The 23291-nt window shown below is 37.3% G+C and overlaps 1 protein-coding gene across 3 annotated transcripts in view; it reads right to left on the reverse strand.

Moving 5' to 3' along the window:
- The window catches only part of MSR1 (macrophage scavenger receptor 1), an 83702-nt gene that overhangs the window by 14623 nt on the left and 45788 nt on the right, over positions 1-23291 (reverse strand). For 2 of the 3 annotated variants that reach the window (XM_073017955.1, XM_007961718.3), the window contains one exon: positions 19219-19272. In XM_073017955.1, coding sequence (XP_072874056.1) covers positions 19219-19272 — 54 coding nt within the window. Of the gene's footprint in view, positions 1-14992; positions 16700-19218; positions 19273-23291 lie in introns of those variants that run through there. The other variant, XM_007961721.3, reaches the window with a different exon arrangement.

A 23291-nucleotide genomic window follows, 5' to 3' on the forward strand; every position in this document is an offset into this window, starting at 1 on the left:
ATTGGTGAAAAAACAGAAACAGAAACTAAAGTAACTTACACCAAAACCAAAATAATACTGTATTTTAAGGATCATTGCATGTTTCATAGAACCCAAGGATAAGATTATAGTTAGGAATCTGGAATAGCCGACCCAAGACCCGAATCTGCTTAGGAGGCTCCAACTTGTACCCAGGCTTCTTTCTGTAGGTTGCTTTCTTCTTTTTGTTGTTGCAAGCTAGATATCTTTGCTCTCCTGTTCACTTGGTAGAACATGTCTGTTAACAGCTCCTAAGTTTATGTTTTACAGTTTCTTTCTCGATGACAGTTACTGTCTCTTTCTCAGTGGCAGACTGACAGTTCTAACACTCACCTAACCTGATATTTTACAGCCCATTTCTTAGTGATAGATTCTAAAATATCCAGGGAAGTTCTTCAATGGCCTAGTTTTGGCCAAATGCCCATCTGTGGACTGGACAAACAGGCAGTGTCACTTGCATGAACATGGCATTCCCAGAGTGAGAATGGGGAGGCATTTCCTTGTTGAAAGAGTTTTGAGCAGACAAAATATATTAAGTCCATTCCATAAAAGATATTTTAATAACCTTGCTGCTTTTATGCAAATATTTGCTGTTTCTTTACAGAACAAGTTTGGGAATCCCTACAAACATAGTAGACTAGAATGATAGAGGACTTCATGAGAATACTCTTGCCAAGTGACTTGTGGAATAAATAAGGTCATGATTAATCTCTGTTCACCTTTGCAATCTAACCCTTGAGAAATTCTCCTTACCTGCATTGTTTTGTCTTTTTACTTTAGTTATATAACTACTCACATTTTTCAAATAAGTCTCATTCTCCTTTATTCCTGGGGCTTTGGTTCCTGTCTGGAATGTTCCTTCTTCTCTTCCCACTTCCCCTCTCATTTCTACACTCTCAATCTCCAAATTTGGATTGGTTACTTTATAGCACTATTACAGATGCTGTACCAAACCACAGGAAACTTGTTTGTTTCCCCCCTTAGACTGAAAGAAACCCCTTGTGGTCATCTTTTCAGCATCCAACAAAACGCAAGTTGTCACTTAGTAGTCACTTGATGAAGAGTTATGGCATGAATGAGTAAATGGATGAATGGTGAGCTTCTCTTGATACATGAATTGCATTACCCAGTGAGATTAAATTGGCAAATGCTTAAAATATCAAATCATAGAAGAAACAGAATTTAGTATTTCATAAATCTTTAGAGGGAACAGAATATAGTTCCTATGTGTAGAAACAGAAAAATCATGACGGAAAGACTGATTTAACTGGCATAAACATGAGTGTTTTTATGGAAAAAATGCATATGGCTGCCTACCGGGGCCTCTCCAAATACGAGGGTTTGGTGGGAGGCTCTGAACAGAGAAGCCTGAGACATTAGAAAATGTGATTTTGTCAGCTCAGTGAGCAGATCTATCTCTTAGAGGCAGACTAATGTTAAACAGAATCTTGGGACTAAATGTCAATTCAATTTACAATGAGAAATGTAATTGCCTCAAAAACTGGAATATTTGAATCTGCTTGACAAGGCCATTTTCTCCCCTTGGGCAATCTGCATGGGAAGCCAAATCACAGGCAGTGAACTCTTAGTTTAATTAATTTATTAATTTACAATGAGACCTAGCAGTGAGATTTTGCTTCTGGGACTGGCCAGTGATCTTTGGTTACCACATTTTTCTTATATATGTTAATACATTCAGTCAGGTTAAATGATGTGACATATCTCTGCTGATTCATTGAATGTTCATTCTATAGTTTAATTTTTTAAAGGCAATCTCACTATTCTTATGTCCCAGTTCTTTACATCTCTATGACAGTGAGTTATCTAGTTTCAGAGAAGTTCCAATCCTTTCTTTAGGAAAGAACTGGGACATAAGAATAGTACATACATATATAGCAAATGCACAAAAGCATGAATGGAAGGAAACAAACTCCAGGATGAAGGTTTACCCTGGAAAGGAAGATAGTAGACATACTGGGACTTCAACTCTGTTCATAACATTATATTTCTCTTAAACATTTTTAAAATTTTTTCTTTAGAGACAAGGTGTCCCTGTGCCTCCCAGATTGAAGTCTGTGGTGCAATGACAGTTCACTGCAGCCTCAAACTCCTGGGCTCAAGTGATCCTCCTGCCTCAGCCTCCCAAGTAGCTGGGATTACAGGCATATGCCACCACACCCAACTAATTTAAACATTTTTTGTAGAGAAGGGGTCTTACTATGTTGCACAGACTAGTCTCAAACTCCTAAGCTCAAGTGATCCTCTTGCCTTGGCCCCCCAAGGTGATGCCATTACAGATAGAAGCCCCTGCATCCAGCCGAAATTATATTTCTTAAAAAACAAATACTTGTAGTCAAGATGGTAAATGTGAACATTTCAAAGGTCCAAGTGGTGTACACATGCCTATGTATTAGCTATTTATGATAAGTGTTATTTCTTTTCCGTATTTTTGAAATATGTTTTATTTAAAGAAGAAAACAACACATTCACAGCAATGTTGACAGAGCCACACCGGAACCCTGAACAAATTATTTAAAGTGTTCCATATACAAGTCTACCCTTAAAAGTTAGAGAAAAGATACTACGAATCTATTAATCACTGTTAGAAAGACAACATTTAAACTTGAAAAGTCAGGGAATATGTAAGGTCTTCTCTGCATGTGTCAATTACCGCTACTCATTGGAAAGAAATAACTGAAGTTAGAAATGACTTTTGAGGAGCATAACAGATATTATCCTATTTTTTACTCATAGTTATGATTTCTTTTTTGTATCGTTTATTGGAATTAGGATTTTGGTTAAATCCTAACCTATGGATTAGGCTATGAATCACAAAATAGAGTCTATTATGGATTAGGTTAAATTCCATAACAATGGAAGTTATGGTATTTGAGATGCAAATGTAACACAGAAATTAAAAAAAAATCAGGTTGCAGTTTGACCTGGAAGTTCTCACAACATGGCAAAATTCCTTTAAGAAAATAACTGATTCTTTATTTAAGATAATTACCTTACTGAGATACTTAGCAATGAAATGTACAACCCAAATATCAGATACCTGCAGAAACTGAGTTAAATTTCTTTTGAAAACTTCTCTAGAAAAATAACATGACAGATTGTGTTACTCCTAAAGTCAGAGAGACAAGTATTTTGGAGATCCTGGGACAGAGTCAAGAGGAGATATTTTTGTATTTTTTGAAGACACAGGATTTCACCATGTAGTCTAGGCTGGTCTCCAACTCCTGAGCTCAAGCGATTTGCTTACTTTGGCCTCCCAAAGTACTGGGATTACAGACATAAACCACTGCACCTGGCCATAGGTGTAATTTTGCACAGTTTACTTAATGGTTCTAAATCCTCAAGGGGAAGACATCAGAGTGACAGATTCCTTGTGGGGATTAAGTAAAGGAGGTATAGAAAGTGCTTTTCAGAGTGTCTGGTTCATTCTACATATTATAGGTATTAGTGATACTATTATTTCTTAGAAATTCAGATTTCTGGCCTAAAGATGGGAAATAGGTGATGGGAGGACAAAAGTTTCATATATTAAATAACAGTTTCTCAATGACTTTGTGCTTCAGAATCCCAAGGAGAATTTTTGGGAATCACATGTATCGAGGCCACAGCACAAACTCCCTGAAATCAGAGTATCTGTATGTCGTATCCAGGTATCTTTATATAATAAAAGACTCACGGTCATTCTAATGTTCACCATATCCTGAGCCCAACTTGTAGAACAATACTAGAATACATATGATCACTTAAAGAGCTACAAATCATTTGCATTATGGAATAATTAAACTCATACATCACTGCCAAATAAGCAATCAGCAAGACTATTTCTAAATACGACTGAACAAGTTAGTGAGTTTGATCCACTTTTTAGTGCACTGGACCCTGCATTCTGAGATTCTTAAAGGAAATCTTGCCTTATCCACCATTTGATATTTATCTCTTCGAGTTAGGCAATGAGTATATCTTATCTCTACACACAACAGCTTGTCAAGGGGAAAGCTCAGGTTCAAAAGTAGAGATGGAAAAAGTTATTTTGAAGGAAAAAATGTGGCATTCTTTCTCAGCCATGGCCAGATGTTAAGATAATGCCACACAGCAAGAGCTGACTTTACAACAAATATAACATATCTAACGAGAAAGAGAGAAAGAGCGAGACTGAGTCCAAATGATTTACTTTGAACACCTGGATCCTGCTATGCCTGAAGCCATCTGTTGGAATTGTAATTCTTAAATATATAAACCAATAGACTCTATTTTGTGATTCATAATGTTTCTCTTACTTTCTACTTAACACTTCTTACAAATACTTCGATGGTGATTATTTGTCAAAGAATATTAGAAGTGATTGCCCAGGTCATCTTGTTTGTCATTGATCCCATCACCATTGGTTATTGTCTATTTAAACTGCATTATTCTGGTAATTTTTATTATTTCATGAGACATAATGTAAAAGAACATCACTAGAATGTAAATACACAATACTAGCCATAAAGAAAAGTGAAATTGTTCTCATAACTATAAAAACATCAGAATGCATCAAATTTATTTATGGTGCGATCTAGGCCCTCTTTAAGAACAAAGTTACAGAAAGATAGACAAAGAAAACCGAATTCATTCTGAAGCAGTTCCAGCCGTGTGCTGCAGAGATCCTGCCCACAGACACAGGATCAGTTCTTGATGCCTTCCTATTATGTACTGAATTGTGTCACTCCAATATTTGCATGTTGAAGTCCTAAACCCCAACGTGACTGTATTTAAAGAGAGAGGCTGTATGGAGGTAATTCAGGTTAAATTAGGTCACAAGGGCAGAATCCTAACTTGGTAGGACTGGTGCCCTATAGGAAGAGATAAAGACACTAGGAGCTCAGTGCTCACACAGAAACTGCCTCACGAAGTCACCATGAGGAGGTGGCCATCTGCAAGCCAAAGAGAAGCCTCAGGGAAACCAATCCTGCCCCAGGCTTGATCATGGACTTTTAATGTCCAGAACTGTGAGGAAATAAATATCTATAATTTAAGCTATGTTATCTGCGGTATTCTGTTCTGACAGCCCAAGCAGACTAATACGTTTTCTTTTTTCACTTACGTTGTGTGTTTTTATTTGCAAAGGAGAAATAGCATACTTCAGGGCATATAAACTTAAAAATACAAGCTTCTTCTTTAATTTATAGGTGGAGTTAAGCTGCCATACTTGCTATGCTGTGATTTGAACACACTGAAAAATCCCTTTTCTGAAAATCACTTTGTCCCTAGAACACCTACTTGAAAGGCTTAGATTTTTATTTAAAAATGACACAGGTATTTACAAAGGGCCTATTAGATGTTTTAATACATTAATAATAATAGTTTGTTAGTTTACGCTCTGTGATTGATGAAGTACATATCCTTTTGATGCAGAAATAGTATTTCTAGGTGCAGGTAATGTACTGGATAACAGGATTAAGTAAGAATGTAACAGGAGAGAGTTTGAGGTGGAAGATGTTTTATAATAGAACAGATAATCATTTTACAGGGGACAAATACATTTTGTTGTAAATCATGAAGTTTTTGGGAAAATATTGTACATAGAAACTGAATATTTGTATGCAAAGAGGTTTACTTGTCTTTTGGGCTTTCTAGGAAATAAAAATGCAGAATTATACAAAACATCATTAGGAAATGGGTCATTTTGCTAAATAATTCACATTAGAATTCCTTTATGTAGGTCCCTAAAATACCTGAGGGTCAAATATTTTACTTTGGCATGGATTAAGCAGGATGTGAGTAAGAAGTAGAACACGAAAATAACTACAGCATCCAGGAAAGGATTAGGAGTCTGTAGGCTAAGCCGTAATGGCGGGATTTCTGGGAGACTCCATGTGAAGCAAGCCAACCGAGTCGTTCTAGGAAATTTGGTCTTAAGATTCACCTCAGATTGGGTGCCGTGGTTCACGTCTGTAACCCCAGCACTTTGGGAGGTCAAGACAGGCAGATCATTTGAGTTTAGCAGTTAGAGACCAGCCTGGGCAAGACAGCAAAACCCTGTTCCCTACAAAAATTTAAAGAAAATAGCTGAGTGTGGTGACGTGTGCCTGTAGCTCCAGCTACTTGGGAGACTGAGGCGGGAGGATCACTTGAGCCCAGGAGGCGGAGATTGCAGTGAGCCAAGATCATGCCACTGCACTCCAGTCTGGGAAACAGAAAGAGACTATCCCCCAACACCCCCTAAAATAGATTTACATTTTAAGGGCAGCACATTTCCAGAGACACTAGGCTGAGGGGGGCAAATAATAGGCTGTGAGCTTATGCAAGGAAAGTGCTTTAATTTGAGCAACATAAATAATCTTGTGCGAGTATCAGGCTAAATTTCTACTGCACAATAGGAATCCCAGAGTCATGTCTTCAAAGGGCAGGAAAGCTACTTGGTACCCAGGTTATACAGGAAAGGGAAGTGGTGTGTAGGGTCTCTGCTTCATCTGCATTCCTGCACATAATTGCATGAATTTCCACTTTTGCTGCTGTGAAAAACGGGGCTGATGTTTTTCCTTCGAATTGGTTCTGGTGAGAGTGAGGCTGTGAGAGTTAGTCGGCATAGGGACTAAGCAGGACAAGTGCTAACTGCTGGATCCATCATTGATTTAAATCTCTATTTCAAACGACAAAACATACAGGCATATCCGGTTTTATCGGTCTTCACTTTATTGCACTTTGCAGATACTGCATGTTTTACACATTGAAAGTTTGTGGCAATTCTGTGTCCTGCAAATCTGTCAGTCTCATTTTTCCAACAGCCTGTGCTCACTTTGTGTCTCTATGTCACATTTTGCAAATTCTCACAGTATTTCAAACTTTTCTCTTTGTTTCAAATGCTTTTTTTCCTGCACCTAGATGATCACTGTTTTTTATCCTTAAGTATATTTATTTTTTTTTTAACTTTTCTATTAGATTCAGGCATACCTGTGCAGGTTGGTTATACAGGTCAATTGCACGTCATGGCAATTTGGTGTACACAGATTATTTTGTCATCGAGGTAATAAGCACAGCAGCTGATAGCTTTTCAGTCCTCACCTTCCTCCCACCCTCCACCCTCAAATAGACCCCACAGTCTGTTGTTCCCTTCTTTGTGTCAGTATCTACTCAAAGTTTAGTTTCCACTTGTAGGTGAGAACATGAGGTATTTGGTTTTCTGCTTCTCTGTGTGTTTGCAAAGGATAATGGCCTCCAGCTCCATCCATATTCCTTCAAAGAATGTAACTCATTTTTTGTATGGCTGCATGGTATTCCACGGTGTATATGTACCACATTTTCTTTATCCAGTCTATGAATGATGGGCGTTTAGGTTGATTCCATGTCTTTGCTCTTGTGAATAGTACTGTGATGAACATATGTGAGTATGTGTTTTTATGGTAGAACGATTTATATTCTTCAGGTATATACTCAGTAATGGGATTGCTGGGTCAAATGGTAATTCTGTTTTAAGTTCTTTGAAACATCACCAAAGTGCTTTTCCACAATGACTGAACTAATTTATATTTCCATGAGCAGACGATAAGCATTCTATTTTCTCTACAAACTCGTCAGCACAGCATCTGTAATTTTTTGACTTTTTAATAAACAGCCATTCTGACCGGTGTGAGATGGTATTTCATTGTGCTTTTGGTTTGCATTTCTCTAATGATTAGTAATGTCAAACATTTTTGCATATACTCGTTGGCCATGTGTATGTCTTCCTTTGAAAATTGTCTGTTCTTGTCCTTTGTCCATTTTTTATTGTGTTTATTTTTTGCTTGTTAATTTAAGTTCCGTATGGATTCTGGATATTTGACATTTTTTGATACATAGTTTGCAATTATTTCCTCCCATTCTATGTATCTGTTTACTCTGTAATTTTTTTTTTTTTTTTTTTTTTTTTTTGTGGCGCAGAAGCTGTCTAATTAGGGCCCGTATGTCAATTTTTATTTTTGATTCAATTGCTTTTGGCATCTTCATCATGAAATCTTTACCAGGTCCTATGCTTAGAACGGTATTTCATAGGTTATCTTCCAGAGTTTTTATAGTTTTAGGCTTTAAAGTCTTTAATCTATCTTGAGTTGATTTTTGTATATTGTGTAAGGAACGAGTTCCGTTTCAATCTTCCGCATATAGCTAATCAGAGATCCCAGCACCATTTATTAAAAAGGGAGTCCTTTTCCTATTGCTTGTTTTAATGGCTTTGTAAAAGATCAGATGGTTGTAGGTGGTTGGCAACGTTTCTGGGTTCTCTATTCTATTCCATTGGTGTATGTGTCTGTTTTTGTACTAGTACCATGCTGTTTTTGGTCTGTACCCTTGTAGTATAGTTCGAAGTCAGGTACCATGATATCCCCAGCTTTGTTCTTTTTCCTAAAATTGGCTTGGCTATTTGGCTCTTGTTTGGTTCCATATACAGTTTAAAATAGGTGTTTGTTTTTGTTTTTGTTTTCTAATTATGTGAAGAATGTCATTGGTAGTTTAAGAGGACTAGCATTGAATGTATACATTGCTTTGGGCAGTGTGGCCATTTTAATGATACTGATTCTTCCTATCCATGAGTATGGAATGTTTTTCTATTTGTTTGTGTCATCTAGGATTTCTTTGAGCAGTGGTTTGTAGTTCTCCTTGTAGAAGTCCTTCACTTCCCTTTTTAGCTGTATTCCTAGGAATTTTATTCTTTTTGTGGCAATTGTGAATGGGACTGCATTCCTGATTTGGCTCTCAGCTTGACTGTTATTGGTATACAGAAACGCTAGTGATTTTTGTACGCTGATTTTTTATCCTGAAACTTTGTTGAAGTTGTTTATCAGCTGAAAGAGCTTTTGGGTCAAGACTATGGGGATATAGAATCATGTTGTCTGCAAACAGAGTCTGACTTTTTCTCTTCCTATTTGGATGCCGTATATTTCTTTTATTTTCATTGTTTTTTGTTGTTGTTGTTTTGTTGGTTTTTTTGTTTGTTTTTGTTTTTCTTTTTTGAGATAGAGTCTCGCTCTGTCCCCCAGGCTGGGGTGCAGTGGCCGGATCTCGGCTCACTGCAAGCTCCACCTCCTGGGTTAACGCCATTGTCCTGCCTCAGCCTCCTGAGTAGCCGGGACTACAGGCGCCCGCCACCACGCCCGGCTAGTGTTTTGTATTTTTTTGTAAGATAGATATCCAATGATTTTCCATTGAAACTCTCCCAAAAATTGTCCTAGTTTGATGAGAGCAATGAGCAAGAACACTGTCATGATGGAGACTCTCTGGAGAAGCTTTCCTGTGAGTTTGCTGTTAAAACTTTGGACAACTTTCTCAAAATACTCTCACAGTAAGCCTAGGTTATCATTCTTTGGCCCTCCAGGAAGTCAACAAGAAAAACCACTTGAGCATCCTCAAAAACTGTTATGAGAACCTTTGTTCTTGACTGGTCCACTTTTGCTTTGACTGTAACACTTCCACCTCTTGGTAGTCATTGCTTTGATTATGCATTGTCTTCAGGATTATACTGGTAAATCCATGTTTTACCTTCTCCTGTAATTCTTCAAATAAATGCCTCAGGATCGTGACCCCACTTATTTAAAATTTCCATTGAAAGCTCTGCTCTTGTCTACAGCTGATCTCGACACAACAGTTTTGGCACCCATCTAGAAAAAACTTTACTCAACCTTCATTTCTAAGTCACAGTTGTACAAGCCAAACCAGTTAGGATGTCTGAGGTGTTGGCTGTTGTTCTGCTGTCTCAGTTCTTTACAATTAAGGCACAAACAAGATGAATTTTTTTTCCTCACAAATTGATGTGGCTAGTCAGCAACTGCAGGCTTCATCTTCAACATTTCCTTATCCCTTGGTAAAATTGAGTTCTGTTTTTTGTTAAACTGCTGATTCCTTTGGAACACTGTGCCTATAAACTTTTCATAAAGTATCAGTGATTTCACCATTCTTCCAAACAAGTTTCATCACAAATGTTATGTGTGTTCTTGGTTCCATTTTAGCAATATTTATGTGGCTCTGATAGGGGTTCTTTTTAAACAGATACCTCATTGTTCTTTGTGCATCAAATTAGATTCTATTCAGACATGTTATAATAAGCTAGCTTGTTTTAGTGCAAAATTTTTGAATTCCAAGTATAGTGTTTTCATAGTACATATTTTCCATGATTCTTTTGAAGACCCCTTGAATTTGTTATGGCAATCAGTGATCTTGGAGATTACTATTGTGATTAGTTTGGGGAACCACAAACCATGCCCATAAAAGATGGCAAACTTAGTCGATATATGTTGTGGGTATTCTGACTGCTCCACCAACTGGCTGTTCCCTCTTCTGTCTCTCTTCCTCTCCTCAGGCATCCCTATTCCCTGAGACACAACAATATTGAAAGTAGACAAATAGTAACCTAACAATGGCCTCTAAATGTTCCAGTGAAAGGAAGAGTTGCATATCTCTCATTTAAACCAAAAGCTATGTACGATTAAGCTTAGCGAGAAAGGCATGTTGAAAGTCAAGATAGGCTGAAAGGATGAAAGATATCTAAGTTGTAAATGTGAGAAAAAGTTCTTGAAAGCAAATAAAAGTGCCACTCCAGTGAACACAAAAATAATAAGAAAACAAACCACCTTATTGCCGATATAAAGTTTTAGTTAGTTAGTGGCCGTCATATATGATCAAAACAACCATGACATTCACTTAAGACAAATCCAAGTCCAGAGCAAGGCTCTACCTCTCTTCAACTCTGTGGAGGCTGAGAAAGGTAATGAAACTTCAGGAGAAACGTTGGAAGCTAGCAAAGGTTGGTTCATAAGATTTAAGGAAAGAAGTCATCTCCGTAACATAAAAGTACAAAGTGAATTAGCAAATGTGGATATAGAAGCTTCAGAAAATTGTCCAGAAGATCTAGTTAGGAAAATTGGTAAAAGTGACTACACTGAACAACAGATTTTCAATGTAGATGAAACAGCTTGTGTTGAAAAAGATGCCATCTATAACTTTCATACTTAGAGAGGAGAAGTTCATGCTGGACTTCAAAGCTTTAAAGTATAGGCTAATTCCCTTGCTAGGAGCTAATGCAGCTGGTGACTTTAAGTTGAAGGAAATGCTCATTTACTACTCTGAAAAGTTTAGGGCTCTTAAGAGGTAAGCTAAATGTCCTCTCCCTGTGCTGTAGAAATAGGACAACGAGGCCTGGGTGACAGCACGTCTGTTGACAGCATATTTTAATCTCACTGTTGAGACTTATTGCTCAGAAACAAAAAAAATCCTTTTAAAATATTACTGCTCATTGACAGTGCACCTGCTCATCCAAGAGCTCTGATGGAGATGGACTAAAAGACTGGTGTTGTTTTCATGCCTGCTAACACAGTATCCATTGTGTAGACCATGGATCAAGGATTAATTTTTACTTTCAAGTCTTATTATTTAAGAAATACATCTTGTAAGGCTATAACTGCCTTACAGAGTGATTCCTCTGATGTGTCTGAGCAAAGTAAATTGAAAACTTTTTGGAAAGGTTTCACAATCCTATATGGCATTAAAAGAATTTATAATTCACGGGAGAAGGTCAAAGTATTGAGGTTAACTGGAATTTGGAAGAAGTTGATTCCAATCCTCATGAATGACTGAGAGGGGTTCAAGACTTTAATGGAGAAAGTCACTACAAATGTGGTATAAATAATAAGAGAAGCAGAGAACTAGAATTAGAAGTGGAGCCTAAGGATGTGGCTGAATTGCTGCAATCGATAAAACTTGAACCGATTAGGGGTTGCTTCTTATGGATGAGCAAAGAAAGTGGTTTCTTGAGATAAAACCTATTCCTGAGGGGAAGATGCTGGGAACATTGTTGAGATGACAACAAAGGATTTAGAATATTCCATAAATTTAGTTGCTAAAGCAGCAGCAGAGTATGAGAGGACTGATTTTAATTTTGAAAGAAATTCTAAAGTGGGTAAACGCTATCAAATAGCATCCATTGCATGCAGCAGAGAAATCTCTCATGAACAGAAGACTCAATCAATGTGGCATATTTCATTGCTATCTTAAGAAATTGCCACAGTCACCCCAATCTTCAGCCACCATCACGCTGATCAGTCAGCAGCCACCAACACTGAGGCAAGAGCCTCTACCAGAAAAAGATTACGACTTCCGGAAGGTTCAAATGATTGTTAGCATTTTTTAGCAACAAAGTATTTTAAAATTAAAGAATGTACATTATTGTAAAGACATGATGCTATGCCACACTTAATAGACTCCAGTGTAGTGTAAATATAACTATTGTATGCACTGGGAAACCAAAAAAATTGTCTGGCATGTTACATTGTGATAATTGTTTTTCTTTTTTTTTTGCCATGGTCTGGAACTAAACCCAAAATATCTCCACAGTATGCCTATATTAGCTATACACTCTATTAAGGAACACATCTATTATGTTAATGGAATGCTGCATTTTTTTTTTTTTCTTTTGAGAAGGAGTCTTGCTCTGTCTCCAGGCTGGAGTACAGTGGCATGATCTCGGGTCCCCACAACCTCTGCCTCCCAGGTTCAAGCGATTCTCCTGCCACAGCCTCCCAAGTATTTGGGACTACAGGCATGCACCACCACACCCAGCTAATTTTTGTATTTTTAGCAGAGACAGGGTTTCACCATGTTGGCCAGGATGGTCTCAATCTCTTGACCTTGTGATCTGCCCACCTTGGCCTCCCAAAGTACTGGGATTACAGGTGTGAGCCAACGCTAATTTGTGAATCCACAGAAACACCATGTAACTGTCAAGGATGAGCAGCATTTACCTAAGAAACCTGGAACCATCCCTACTCAGGTACACTCAGTTCTGCTAACTCATAACTAGTGCTACTAAGAAAGTACATTATGGAGTTAAAAAAGAGACACAATAGAAAAGAGAGACATTGTAGCGGCCGAATAATAGTGAAAAATGTTAAGGCTGAGCCCGTTACCAAAATAAAGATAGAATATTAACAGGTAGCGCTTCCCCAGGCGCACATAAGTAGCTCTCATTAGTGATAATGGAAGCTTTGTGAGCATTCCGGGAAGACTATGTTTCTGAGTAATATCCTTAGGAGGGAGACTAGAGGCAATAGCTGGAGTAGTTATGAAGGTAGAAACATAAACAAAGAATAATTGAGAATGCTTATTTGGAATTTGATCTGCTGTAAGAATTTTTATCTCTTTAGCTCCTCAAATTACTAGGCCCATTCTAGAAAACCAAACCGCTCATTACAAATTTCTTCCTTTTCTGCCTTTCTCTCTACCTATCTCTTTCTCTTTGCACACTCTCCATATGACATATCTGTGATGTTTATATGTGAAAATACATAACACTAGTGTGGGAATACTGAATGGAGTCATCAGGACTTTGGAGATGTAAAGACCTGGCTTTGAGTTTCTGCTCTTCCACTAATTAGCAGTAAGCCTCAGCTTATAATTCTAGAAACTGGGATAATAGTCCTTCACCCAGATGCTCTTCTGAGGATTAATGTATAATGCACCAAAAACCCTGTTGGGTTGGGTGTGGTGGCTCACACCTGTAATCCCAAGATTTGGGGAGGATGAGGCAGGAGGATTGCTTGAGGCCAATAGTTTGAGATCAGCCTTGGCAATACAGTGAGATCCCATCTCTTTTTTTTTTTCTTTTTTAAATAGCCAAGCATAGTGGTGTGTGCCTGAAGTCCTAGCTACTCAGGAGGTAGAGGTGGGAGGATCATTTAAGCCCAGGAGCTCAAAGCTGCAGTGAGCTATGGAGGTGCCACTGTAGTCCAGCCTGTGCAACAGAGCAAGACTCTGTCTCTTAAAAAAAAAAAAAAGATAAAGGAAAAAAAAAAAAAAAAAGCCCTTGCCTCACAGGCTTTACTTTGATCAAAAATGCTTTGTAAAAAGACTAGTGTTCATTTAAGATTGAGCTGAGTCCTCAGTAATTGAGATACTTAGGACAGAGCCTCACACAAGTGTTATGTTTTACGGTAGGAATCATTTTGCTTGACTAAAACATCACTCTTCCAAGTTAAGGTGAGAACACAGCAGACAATTCACTATGACTAGCATTAGAGCTTATTGCAGGCTTCTTTTCTCTTCATTATACATCTTTAAAGTTGATAAAATTTGTGCCATTTGTGCCAATAATTTGAACAGAGCATTTAGCATCCATTTTTTTTTGTCTAAAGAGAGAAGAGAAGCCTTTCTTCCCTAATTTGAAAAGTGTGCATTCGTTTTTCACACTGAAAAATCTATATTTAGTCTAGGATGTCAGATGACTTTTTAACTGAATCCCTGGAATGGTCTCCCAGCATCTCTGGGACTGAGGCCGTCCTGTGCCTGATGTGGACCAAGGTCTGCTGAAGAAACCTGCTCATACTCTACCTGACTTCCAGTGCAGAATGGGACAGGAAGTCTCATCAAATTAAACCAAGGAAAAAGAGATACAACTTATCTCTAGATGTTTGTGTAAACTGGCTATTCAATGTTGCTAGCCTGCTAATATTCGGGAGTATCTGAACAAGCGGCTAATTCTTCTCTCCCTTTTATTTCTGGAGATTTTAATGTCATGTAGGCATGAAACCAGAGTACCATTGACAACTCTAACTTGTTTCAACCTTTCTCGGAATTTTCTCATCAGCAGTGTCTTGGGCCCATGCTTTGTCCTTCAGAGCCTGGACTCTTGTTTTATTAGCCTGACATTTTGTTCTGACCTCTGGTGACAGCTTCTGGCCTCTGGAGTGTACTCTGTTTAGTCGCTTATTTATAACTAATGTTCTTCTGCTCAACTCAGACAAACTCATTGATTTGTGATCTGGTCACACTTGCGTTGCTCTGTCTAATATAAAATCTTCTCTTTTTCTCTAGCATCTCTCTTTTTACCATGACATTCAGCTTCTTGCATTTTCATTTTGCTTTCACTCCTACTCTGACTACAAATTAAAAATGTCTGCATTATACCAGTGAGGAAAAGCTATTCCAGTTCAGAGAGATCACTGCGAAGCATACCTTACATCTTTAAAGCACTTTATGATTTCATAGAGCATCTTCACACACACAGTATCTTACTTGATCCTCACAACAACCCTGTGAGGTAGGTGTTAACATGTTCATTACACAAAGGTGGAAATCAAAATGCTGAGATACACATAGGCATACTATCTAGAGTTCTACTAGCATCTGAATTGTATGAATCTTGGGTCTTAAAGGAAAGAAGAGTTGTGAAAATGTGATCTGTTGATCAGTAGAGAGAAACCAAAAATATAACATGGAATCCCATAAGAGCTTTTTACAACAAAAGAATATTGGTATTCTTTTTCATGATCAAAATGTTTTTGTTTGAAATGACCAGGTAATATAAGAAAAGTTTTATTTTTGGTTTAAATGGGTTGGATAAATTGCCCAAGCTCGACTTCACTTAAAAACTTTAATATATATATATATAAATATACATATATATAATATATATGTATATACACACACACACTGTAATTTGGAAAATAAGAAGATGAGAAGGTAAACTCAGAATCAATTTTTAAAAAATATTCTAAGGAACTAAAAACTCTTTATCTCCTCTGCATACCTATCCAGCCCTATTCTTCCCCCAATATAGCTTAGATGTATTGTAATTGCGTGTTCATTTGTCTACATCTCTCAGGGACAGTTAGCTCTGTAAAACCAGAGACAGTATCTCTCTTATTAGCTGTTATGTCCAGCTCATGGAGGTACACAATGGACATGTGAATTAATGAATTAATGAGTGAATGAATGGATTTTCTTCTGACATCCCTATCTCTGGTTAAGAATAATGTTTGAATAGAAAGAACTTGGATATTATCAGTACCTGTGACAGTTCTCCTAGAACCCAATAAATTAAATTGGGTTCTAGACTTCAGGTGAACGGGCGTAGTCCAGACTGTGCAACAGAGCAAGACTCTGTCTCTTCAGAAAAGAAAAAGAAGAAAAAAAAAAGCCCTTGACTCACAGGTTTTACTTGGATCAAAAATGCGTTGGAAAAAGACCAGTATTCATTTCAGATTGAGCTGAGTCCTCAGTAAAAATCAAATGAAAAACCAATGGATTTTTCCTATCATTGTATGAGTTTTAGATAGGATACTTAAAATTCACACCCTAGTTGTAGTCTCACTGCACAAGAGCAAAGCATGATGAGAAATACTACCAAACCACAAATTGGTAATTGAGATATTTAGGACAGAGCCTCACACAAGTGTTATACGGTATGGTAGGAATCATTTTGCTTGACTGAAACATCACTCTTCCACGTTAGGGTGAGAACACAGCAGTTCTCCTAGAACTCAATAAACTAAATTCAGTTCAGGACTCAAGGTGAACGGCTGACAGAGAACTGAGGACTGGTTAGAGCAGCCCTCCAGTCCATGCATGAGAGGTGTCTAGGTTGGGGGTGATAGGGGAGAGGAGTGATGGTGGCGTAACTGGAGTAAGTAGAGGTATGAGCGTGGGAGCAGACACCCAAACAGCACCAGGGAGCAGGAGAGGAGGCCACGTGGAAGTCAGGTACAACACGGGAACCAAGGTCATTTGGAGGAGTCACAAAAGGATCTTGGAAGTCAGTTGTGCAGATGACTTGTCCAGAGGTGAAGGGCCTTTTAATGAGATGGTAGCAGAGGATGTCCCGCCCAACCCACCTGATCTTAAAAGGGCCCCGCCCTCATGTGATCAGTGAGTTGTACTGGTCCTGACACATGCATAAAAGAGGAAATTAATTATTATTTTAATCATATTTAAAGAAAGCCTGAAAAAATTTTTAAAATGCATATTAAAAAACTCAATATACATTTTCACCTGCCAGAATTATCTACAGATGTGGGGAATCAGGTACTTTCATACAGAATAAGTTGGTACAAGCTTTTAGCAGCCATTTACAAGAATTCATCAAATGGTAAAATGTATATAACCTTTGAACCATTGATTCTACTTCTAGCAAATTCCCTATTAAAAAGTATTCCCACAAGATTATATGTTGGAGTGTTGAATATAGCATTGTTTATTAAAGTCTGACCAAAGCAAACAAAAATCATTTAGTGTTCAGGATGAGAGGAGTGAATGGCTATATTATGGTAATTACGGTATAGCTGAGTAATAGAATAACGTGTAGCCATTGAGAGAAAAGAGGTAGAGCCATATTTAATGATATGGACAGATGACTGACATATTAACATCAGCAAAAAGCAGAATGTACCACATTAGATGTTTATGTGTATCATTCTTTTTTAAGCATTATGCAGTTGTTATATACTCTATATGAGGAGGGAGGGCCTGGTGGAGAATTCAGAGGCTGTATACAAACATTGCTCTTACTGCTTCCTCAAAGAAAGTAGGTACATAAAATCCAAAATAGCCATTAAAATATCTGTAACTGAAAACATTTCTGAACATATCTGAAGAAAATGTTCAAAGCATTTGATAACCTTAGGTGATGGAAGAGAGCGGGGTGCTATTTGCAGACTAAAAATTAAAAAATAGCTTCTTATTTGCAAAGTTTGACTAGAGTCAATGTTAAGAAGCTCAGCGAAAGCCTCAGGAAAAGGAGATAAAGAAAACAAAAGATAAAATAAAGGCAGAGATAAAGATAAACATAAGGATAAGAAGGAGAACTTTTCAAGAGGAGCTTAGCTGAAAGTAAATGGAATGAAAAGGAGAAAGAAAGAAGTAAGTCGAGTAAAACATATACAGAAGGTGGGCCGGGCACAGTGGCTCACGCCTGTAATCCCAGCACTGTGGGAGGCCGAGGTGGGCAGATCACAAGGTCAGGAGATCGAGACTAGCCTGGCCAACATGGTGAAACCCTGTCTCTACTAAATAACAAAAATTAGCTGGGCCTGGTGGTGTGCACCTGTAGTCCCAGCTACTCAGGAGGCTGAAGCAGGAGAAGAATCATTTGAACCCAGGAGGTGGAGGTTGCAGTGAGCCAAGATGGCGCCACTGCACTCCCACCTGGTGACAGAGTGAGACTCCATCTCAAAACAAACAAACAAACAAACAAAAAACACCAAACAAAAAAAGTATACAGCAGGCAAAAGTGACCACTTTAAAGAACAAATGGATACAATGGAGAAAAGACAGACTAATGTTTCTTTGTTTTAATATAATAATAACAGTAATACTCATTAAGTAACACTAAAGTACTCAGAAGAAACACAATACTCTGTTGTACTTTGAAAGCATCATGATTACACTAATGACTATTCTAATGGCTGGTACTCACCACCACGCCCTACTTTGCCTAAATATGGCATACCTACACAGTACTAGGTTAAAATAATTAGGTTTTGTAAGGCAGAGAAATTGGTACTGTATATTTCTAGATAATGATTACAATTAAAAACTGCTAGATTTTGGTACATAAAAGGATTTGCCATTATCTGTCTAAAACAGACCCCTGATGATTAACTATGATCACCCTGTTTGTATCAGCTATCCCACGGACACATAGACACACACTCATCACATGTAGTTCCTACTGGGAATACAAAACAGGGAGCCTTTTGATTCTGAGAAGTTAAGTGGGCGTTCCACATTCCTCTTCATAATCCTTTCATCATATCAGTATACATTGAGCCTAGACACAACAATTGACTTACAGCATGGCAAATAGAAGACATCTCATCTAATACTCAGTTTTTAAGGTCCAATTAGCAGGTTGCTTATATTGTAACATGAGGTCAGCATTAGATTGACAAATATTCTTGTGAAATCTATTCTGTTGCAGGTTTAAAGGTTTAGAACATGGAATACCACATTTCAAGTTTTTAGTAAAATAAACAAAACAAAAAGCCCCAGCTATCGAGTGTTAATTTTTCAGTGTTCTTAAAACTGTCCAAATTCTTATATTTAAGGGTTCATTTAGTAAGGAAGGAGGTTGTAATTGTTTCCACTCATAAGCTTGATTTACCGTCAGTGGATAGAAATTGACTTGAAAATTGAACAATTTTCTATGTGGAATATTTAGAAAATAGTGTTCATCAGAAAAACAAAAGACAAACGGATAATGAGATTGAAAGAGTTGTATAATAGAATGCATGTGTTTTACTCCAATTAGCATGCTTATTTGTAGAAAATTATGTTTGGCTTCCATACAGTCTCTCTGGATCTGTGCTGAAGTTCCCAACATTTGCCTCAAACCCAGATCTCTAGTATATCATAGACTTACTTATTACGAGAATTCACACAGAAAACAAAATACTATATACTTACTTAGTGTGTTTCCACTCCCCTTTTCCCCTTTCTGGCCTTTTGGTCCAGAATTTCCTTGAGAAAAAAAAAAAAAAATTTGTTTTTAATCAGGGCAATCCACAATGTTTGCTTTAACTATAGACAGATCATCACAAGGTAATTAAAATATAAATGTGTAAGAACTGACAGATATTGAAATGTATAATAGCATTGACATTAATAATAATAATAGTTATTACTTAGGAAGCTCCATTATGAACCCAGTATTGTGATATTTCAAATTATTTACAAGGCCCTAAATGCCCCATTTTCCTAAATCAAGCAAACCTGAAGAATAAGGAGTTTGTTTTGTATTTATTCATCGTCCTTTTCTCCTCTTCCTTTGTGGTCTTACTCACACCCCCAGGAAGTCTAGTGCCTTCCATCAGCTCCCACATCCCATTCTTCTATTCACATTACAATTTATGGTTTTCATTTCTTTAGAGTGTACCATCCCCCAAAACTGGGCTGCCAAGGAATTTCTGGGAGTGTTGAGATTCTTAGTCATGGAGAAGGTAGGAAGATCCTTGGAGCATTCTCATCTCTAGGATGATCAACTTTGGTTTAGAGAAATCTCATCCATTTATACAGGGGTGTGGTACCAATATTTTATACGAGGGTCAGGGCTTCAAATGGATGCGGAAACATTGCTAGATCTTGGTCTTTGCCAAGGGGTTGCCACTTCACCCACTGTTGATTTTTAAAGGGGTCTGCAGATCTTTCTTTAGTACCAAGAAGATATTTCATCTCATAAGATTGGTGCTGTTCCTGCTTAGTGAGTTTTCTTCCAACAGCCATCAGATACAATCAGATCTTGCTAATTATTGTCTTGACACAAATGTAGAACTGATCCGAGTGCTCTCTGTCTCTAAGTCAAAATCTTTGTTAATGTTTTTGATTCCCTCCAGCAAAATCGAGAACCTTCAACCTTTTCATCCTAGAGCTCAGAGGATGTAGTTTAACAATCACAGACTTTGAGAGAATAATAGTAATAATTTAGAAACCCTTGTGTTGAGTTATTTTGCTCTGCCACCTACTGGGTATGTGACTTGGGACAAGTCTTTAAATCTTTCTGAGCTAAAGTATATTCTTCTAGGAAATAAAAAAATAATGCTTTCCATTGTAGAGTTGCCTGTTCATTACGCACTTTGCCCATAAAAGATACACATTAAAGATCTAGTTCTTCTTATTTCTATTCTTTACCTCCTAAAGCTTAGCTGGAATCTTCTCTCTGTGATTTTATTCTCAGGGAATGAGAGAAAACCTTTTTCATCTCAGTTCATTTTTTATGGTACAATTATATATAATTTTAGTGTTTATATGTATTTCTGATTTCTCTAGTTTACATTATCTTCATCTGTGCTTTATTTTGAACACGTGTCATTATGTATTTCTTAGAGAAGATTTTTGGATCCTAATTTACCAACTTAAAAAAATACATATATATAATATAATGTATATAATTAGTAGCATGAGACTTGAGGCACTTAAAGAGTAAAAATTATTCCCAATTGAAACTGTATTTTGAAGATAATGTATAATGAAATGCCAACCATTTTATATCAGGGTCATAATACCAAATTTCTAATTCTCTAATTGCTTTGCATAATGTGATTATACTTCGTATCATTACATTCATTTCTTAATTGTAACTGAGTTGTTTCAGGTACTGTTAAATTGGCACAAATCGTTGTTACCACAAAGCACCCAAAACCTTTCCTATTTTTTGAGAGCATGCTTTAATAAAATATAGTACCAAATTTTCAGATTGTCCAAGAGGAAAAAGGTCTAAGAAACTGTTAAAAACTTGGGAAGGGAGGAGTTAAAACAAAGTGTAACTGATCAGTTCTAGTTCTTTTCATAAAAGAGAACATAATAAGCAAGCTTAATTTCATTATTTCAACATTATCTTCACAATGAGAAAAGAGAAAGAAACTATGTATTGTTCTTAGAAGTCTTTTCACACAGCAACTTGCCTTAGATATTTCAGAACAGATATGCTTAAGCCGGAGCACTGACCCACGAAAGGCCCTTGTAGCTCTCAGATTCTATGATAAATAAAAAATTAGTTTCATGTTTTTATTTTGCTTTTGTCCTTACACCACTGTGACTTTTCCTCTTAAAGATGGTAAAAGGAAATGCCTTATCTCCTTATAAATAAACAAATGTTTTCTATCATTTTAACATGATTCAGAGATTTGCTTACCGATGATACTTGGAAATTTTTTTTCACACTTGAAAACATCAAAAATATCCTTTCTAAAGGAGAGGAATGTACTGGCCCCTCAGAATGATACCTTTGGCAAAAAATGAATGCAAGGGCTTGGTCCAAACCTAGAGTTAACTATCTCCTGTCCTATGTATTACTCTTTTAAAAAAGGTAACTTATATTTCTAAAAGCCATTTAAAAATAAGAACCAGGTCATATGTAAGAGGATAGTCTAACTTGAAAGAATGTAAGAGGAGGTGTCTTCAATAACATCATCATGATGTCAAACATTTTTAAGTGCCTCTTCTATGAACCAGATACTAGGCTAGACGTTTTTGCATACATGCCTTAATTATAGTAACCAAATTTTCTGCAGCTGTAACCCACCTCTCCACCCCTCGTTTTTTAAAGTTATTTTGAAATGTGATCATCCTCTCTCCTAAGCCTACTGCTTCTTCCTGGTCCCTGAATTCCTCACCTTATACCCTCTCATTAACCCTACACTATCTTTTTGCTTTGCTTTCCTCTGTCTTCAGCCACTCCTCCTCTATTTTATCTTTCCATAAGCATGTAAATGGTACTCAGATCCCTCCTACAAAGAAAAAACAATGAAACAAACAAAACTAACTAAAAGTGCATCTCTTCCTCCTCCTCTGCATAGCAAGGCAGCTCAAGAGTTGGCTGTACCCCATCTCCAACCCTTATCAACCATTCCCTCCTCCACATACCCTAATCTGGTTATCACTCCACCCCACAGAATCTGCTCTGAACAATGGCAACATCCCCGAAGCAGCAGTTGCAAAGAGCTTTTTGTAGACTTCACCTTACTTGACCACCTTTGAAACTCTCTGTCTTTGCCTTTCTTCATGCTCTATTCTCTGGGTTTTCTTCTTCAGTTGGGCTACTTCTCTTCCATTTGCTACTTTGTTCATCTCAGCCTGTACTTCTGGAACTACTTAAAGCTTTATGCTAAGCCTCTTCTCTTTGTACCTTCCCACTCTCTACCCATAAAATATTATTAAAATCAGGGGTTCTGAAGAATATTTATATGATCATAGCTAAACTTTGTCTTTTAATCTCTGGCCTCTCCTCAAAACTTCAGACTCATGTGTTCAACCATCTGTAGATAGCTCCATGAATCACACAGAGAAAATGTTCAGTAAATGTGTTGAATTAATAAATGAACTATGTATGGTCTAATATTTTAGATAATCCTGAAAATGACCATAACTTACCCTGAGGGAAACAATCAGGCTTTGAATGAACTTCAAGAGGCAAAATGGACAGAAGCACGTTATTTGCATGCTGAAAGTTCTACTTTGTTGTACAAGGTAGAACAGAGCCTTCTATGGATTTTGAAGATATGCAAGGTTTGACTTCAATTAAATCCTCCAAACTTTCTGAAGTAAATATGTCAGGTCTTATAAATGCACTACTCTATAGATCAGCTATGCATGGAGAAAGTATGAAGTCTTCTCTTTCTCTTCTCATGTTTGTGTATCTTTTCAGTTGTAGACTGTCTTATTTACTTTCCATTTCCCTGTTTCTAGCACTGTAACCTTATGAGCAGTGTGTACTTAATCCATGTAGAAGGAAAGGGCAAGGTGGGAAGAAAAGGAGTGTAGCAGGGAGAATAGAAGAAAATAGATGGAGGATGTTCTTTTTGAACTTTTTGTTTCAGAACCTGATAACGTTTTTGATGTCATTCGCGTAGTCCAGGCTGTTAAAAAACTACAACTCAAGCAATGTGAAGTATCAAAGAGTGTTTATAACATAAATTGGTGTCTTAGCTCTGAAATACATTACTTTATCTATCATGGACCTGTTTTTACATATTTCATTTTTG

This window comes from Chlorocebus sabaeus, chromosome 8, assembly GCF_047675955.1.
Source record: "Chlorocebus sabaeus isolate Y175 chromosome 8, mChlSab1.0.hap1, whole genome shotgun sequence".
In the NCBI taxonomy this organism is placed as follows: domain Eukaryota; kingdom Metazoa; phylum Chordata; class Mammalia; order Primates; family Cercopithecidae; genus Chlorocebus; species Chlorocebus sabaeus.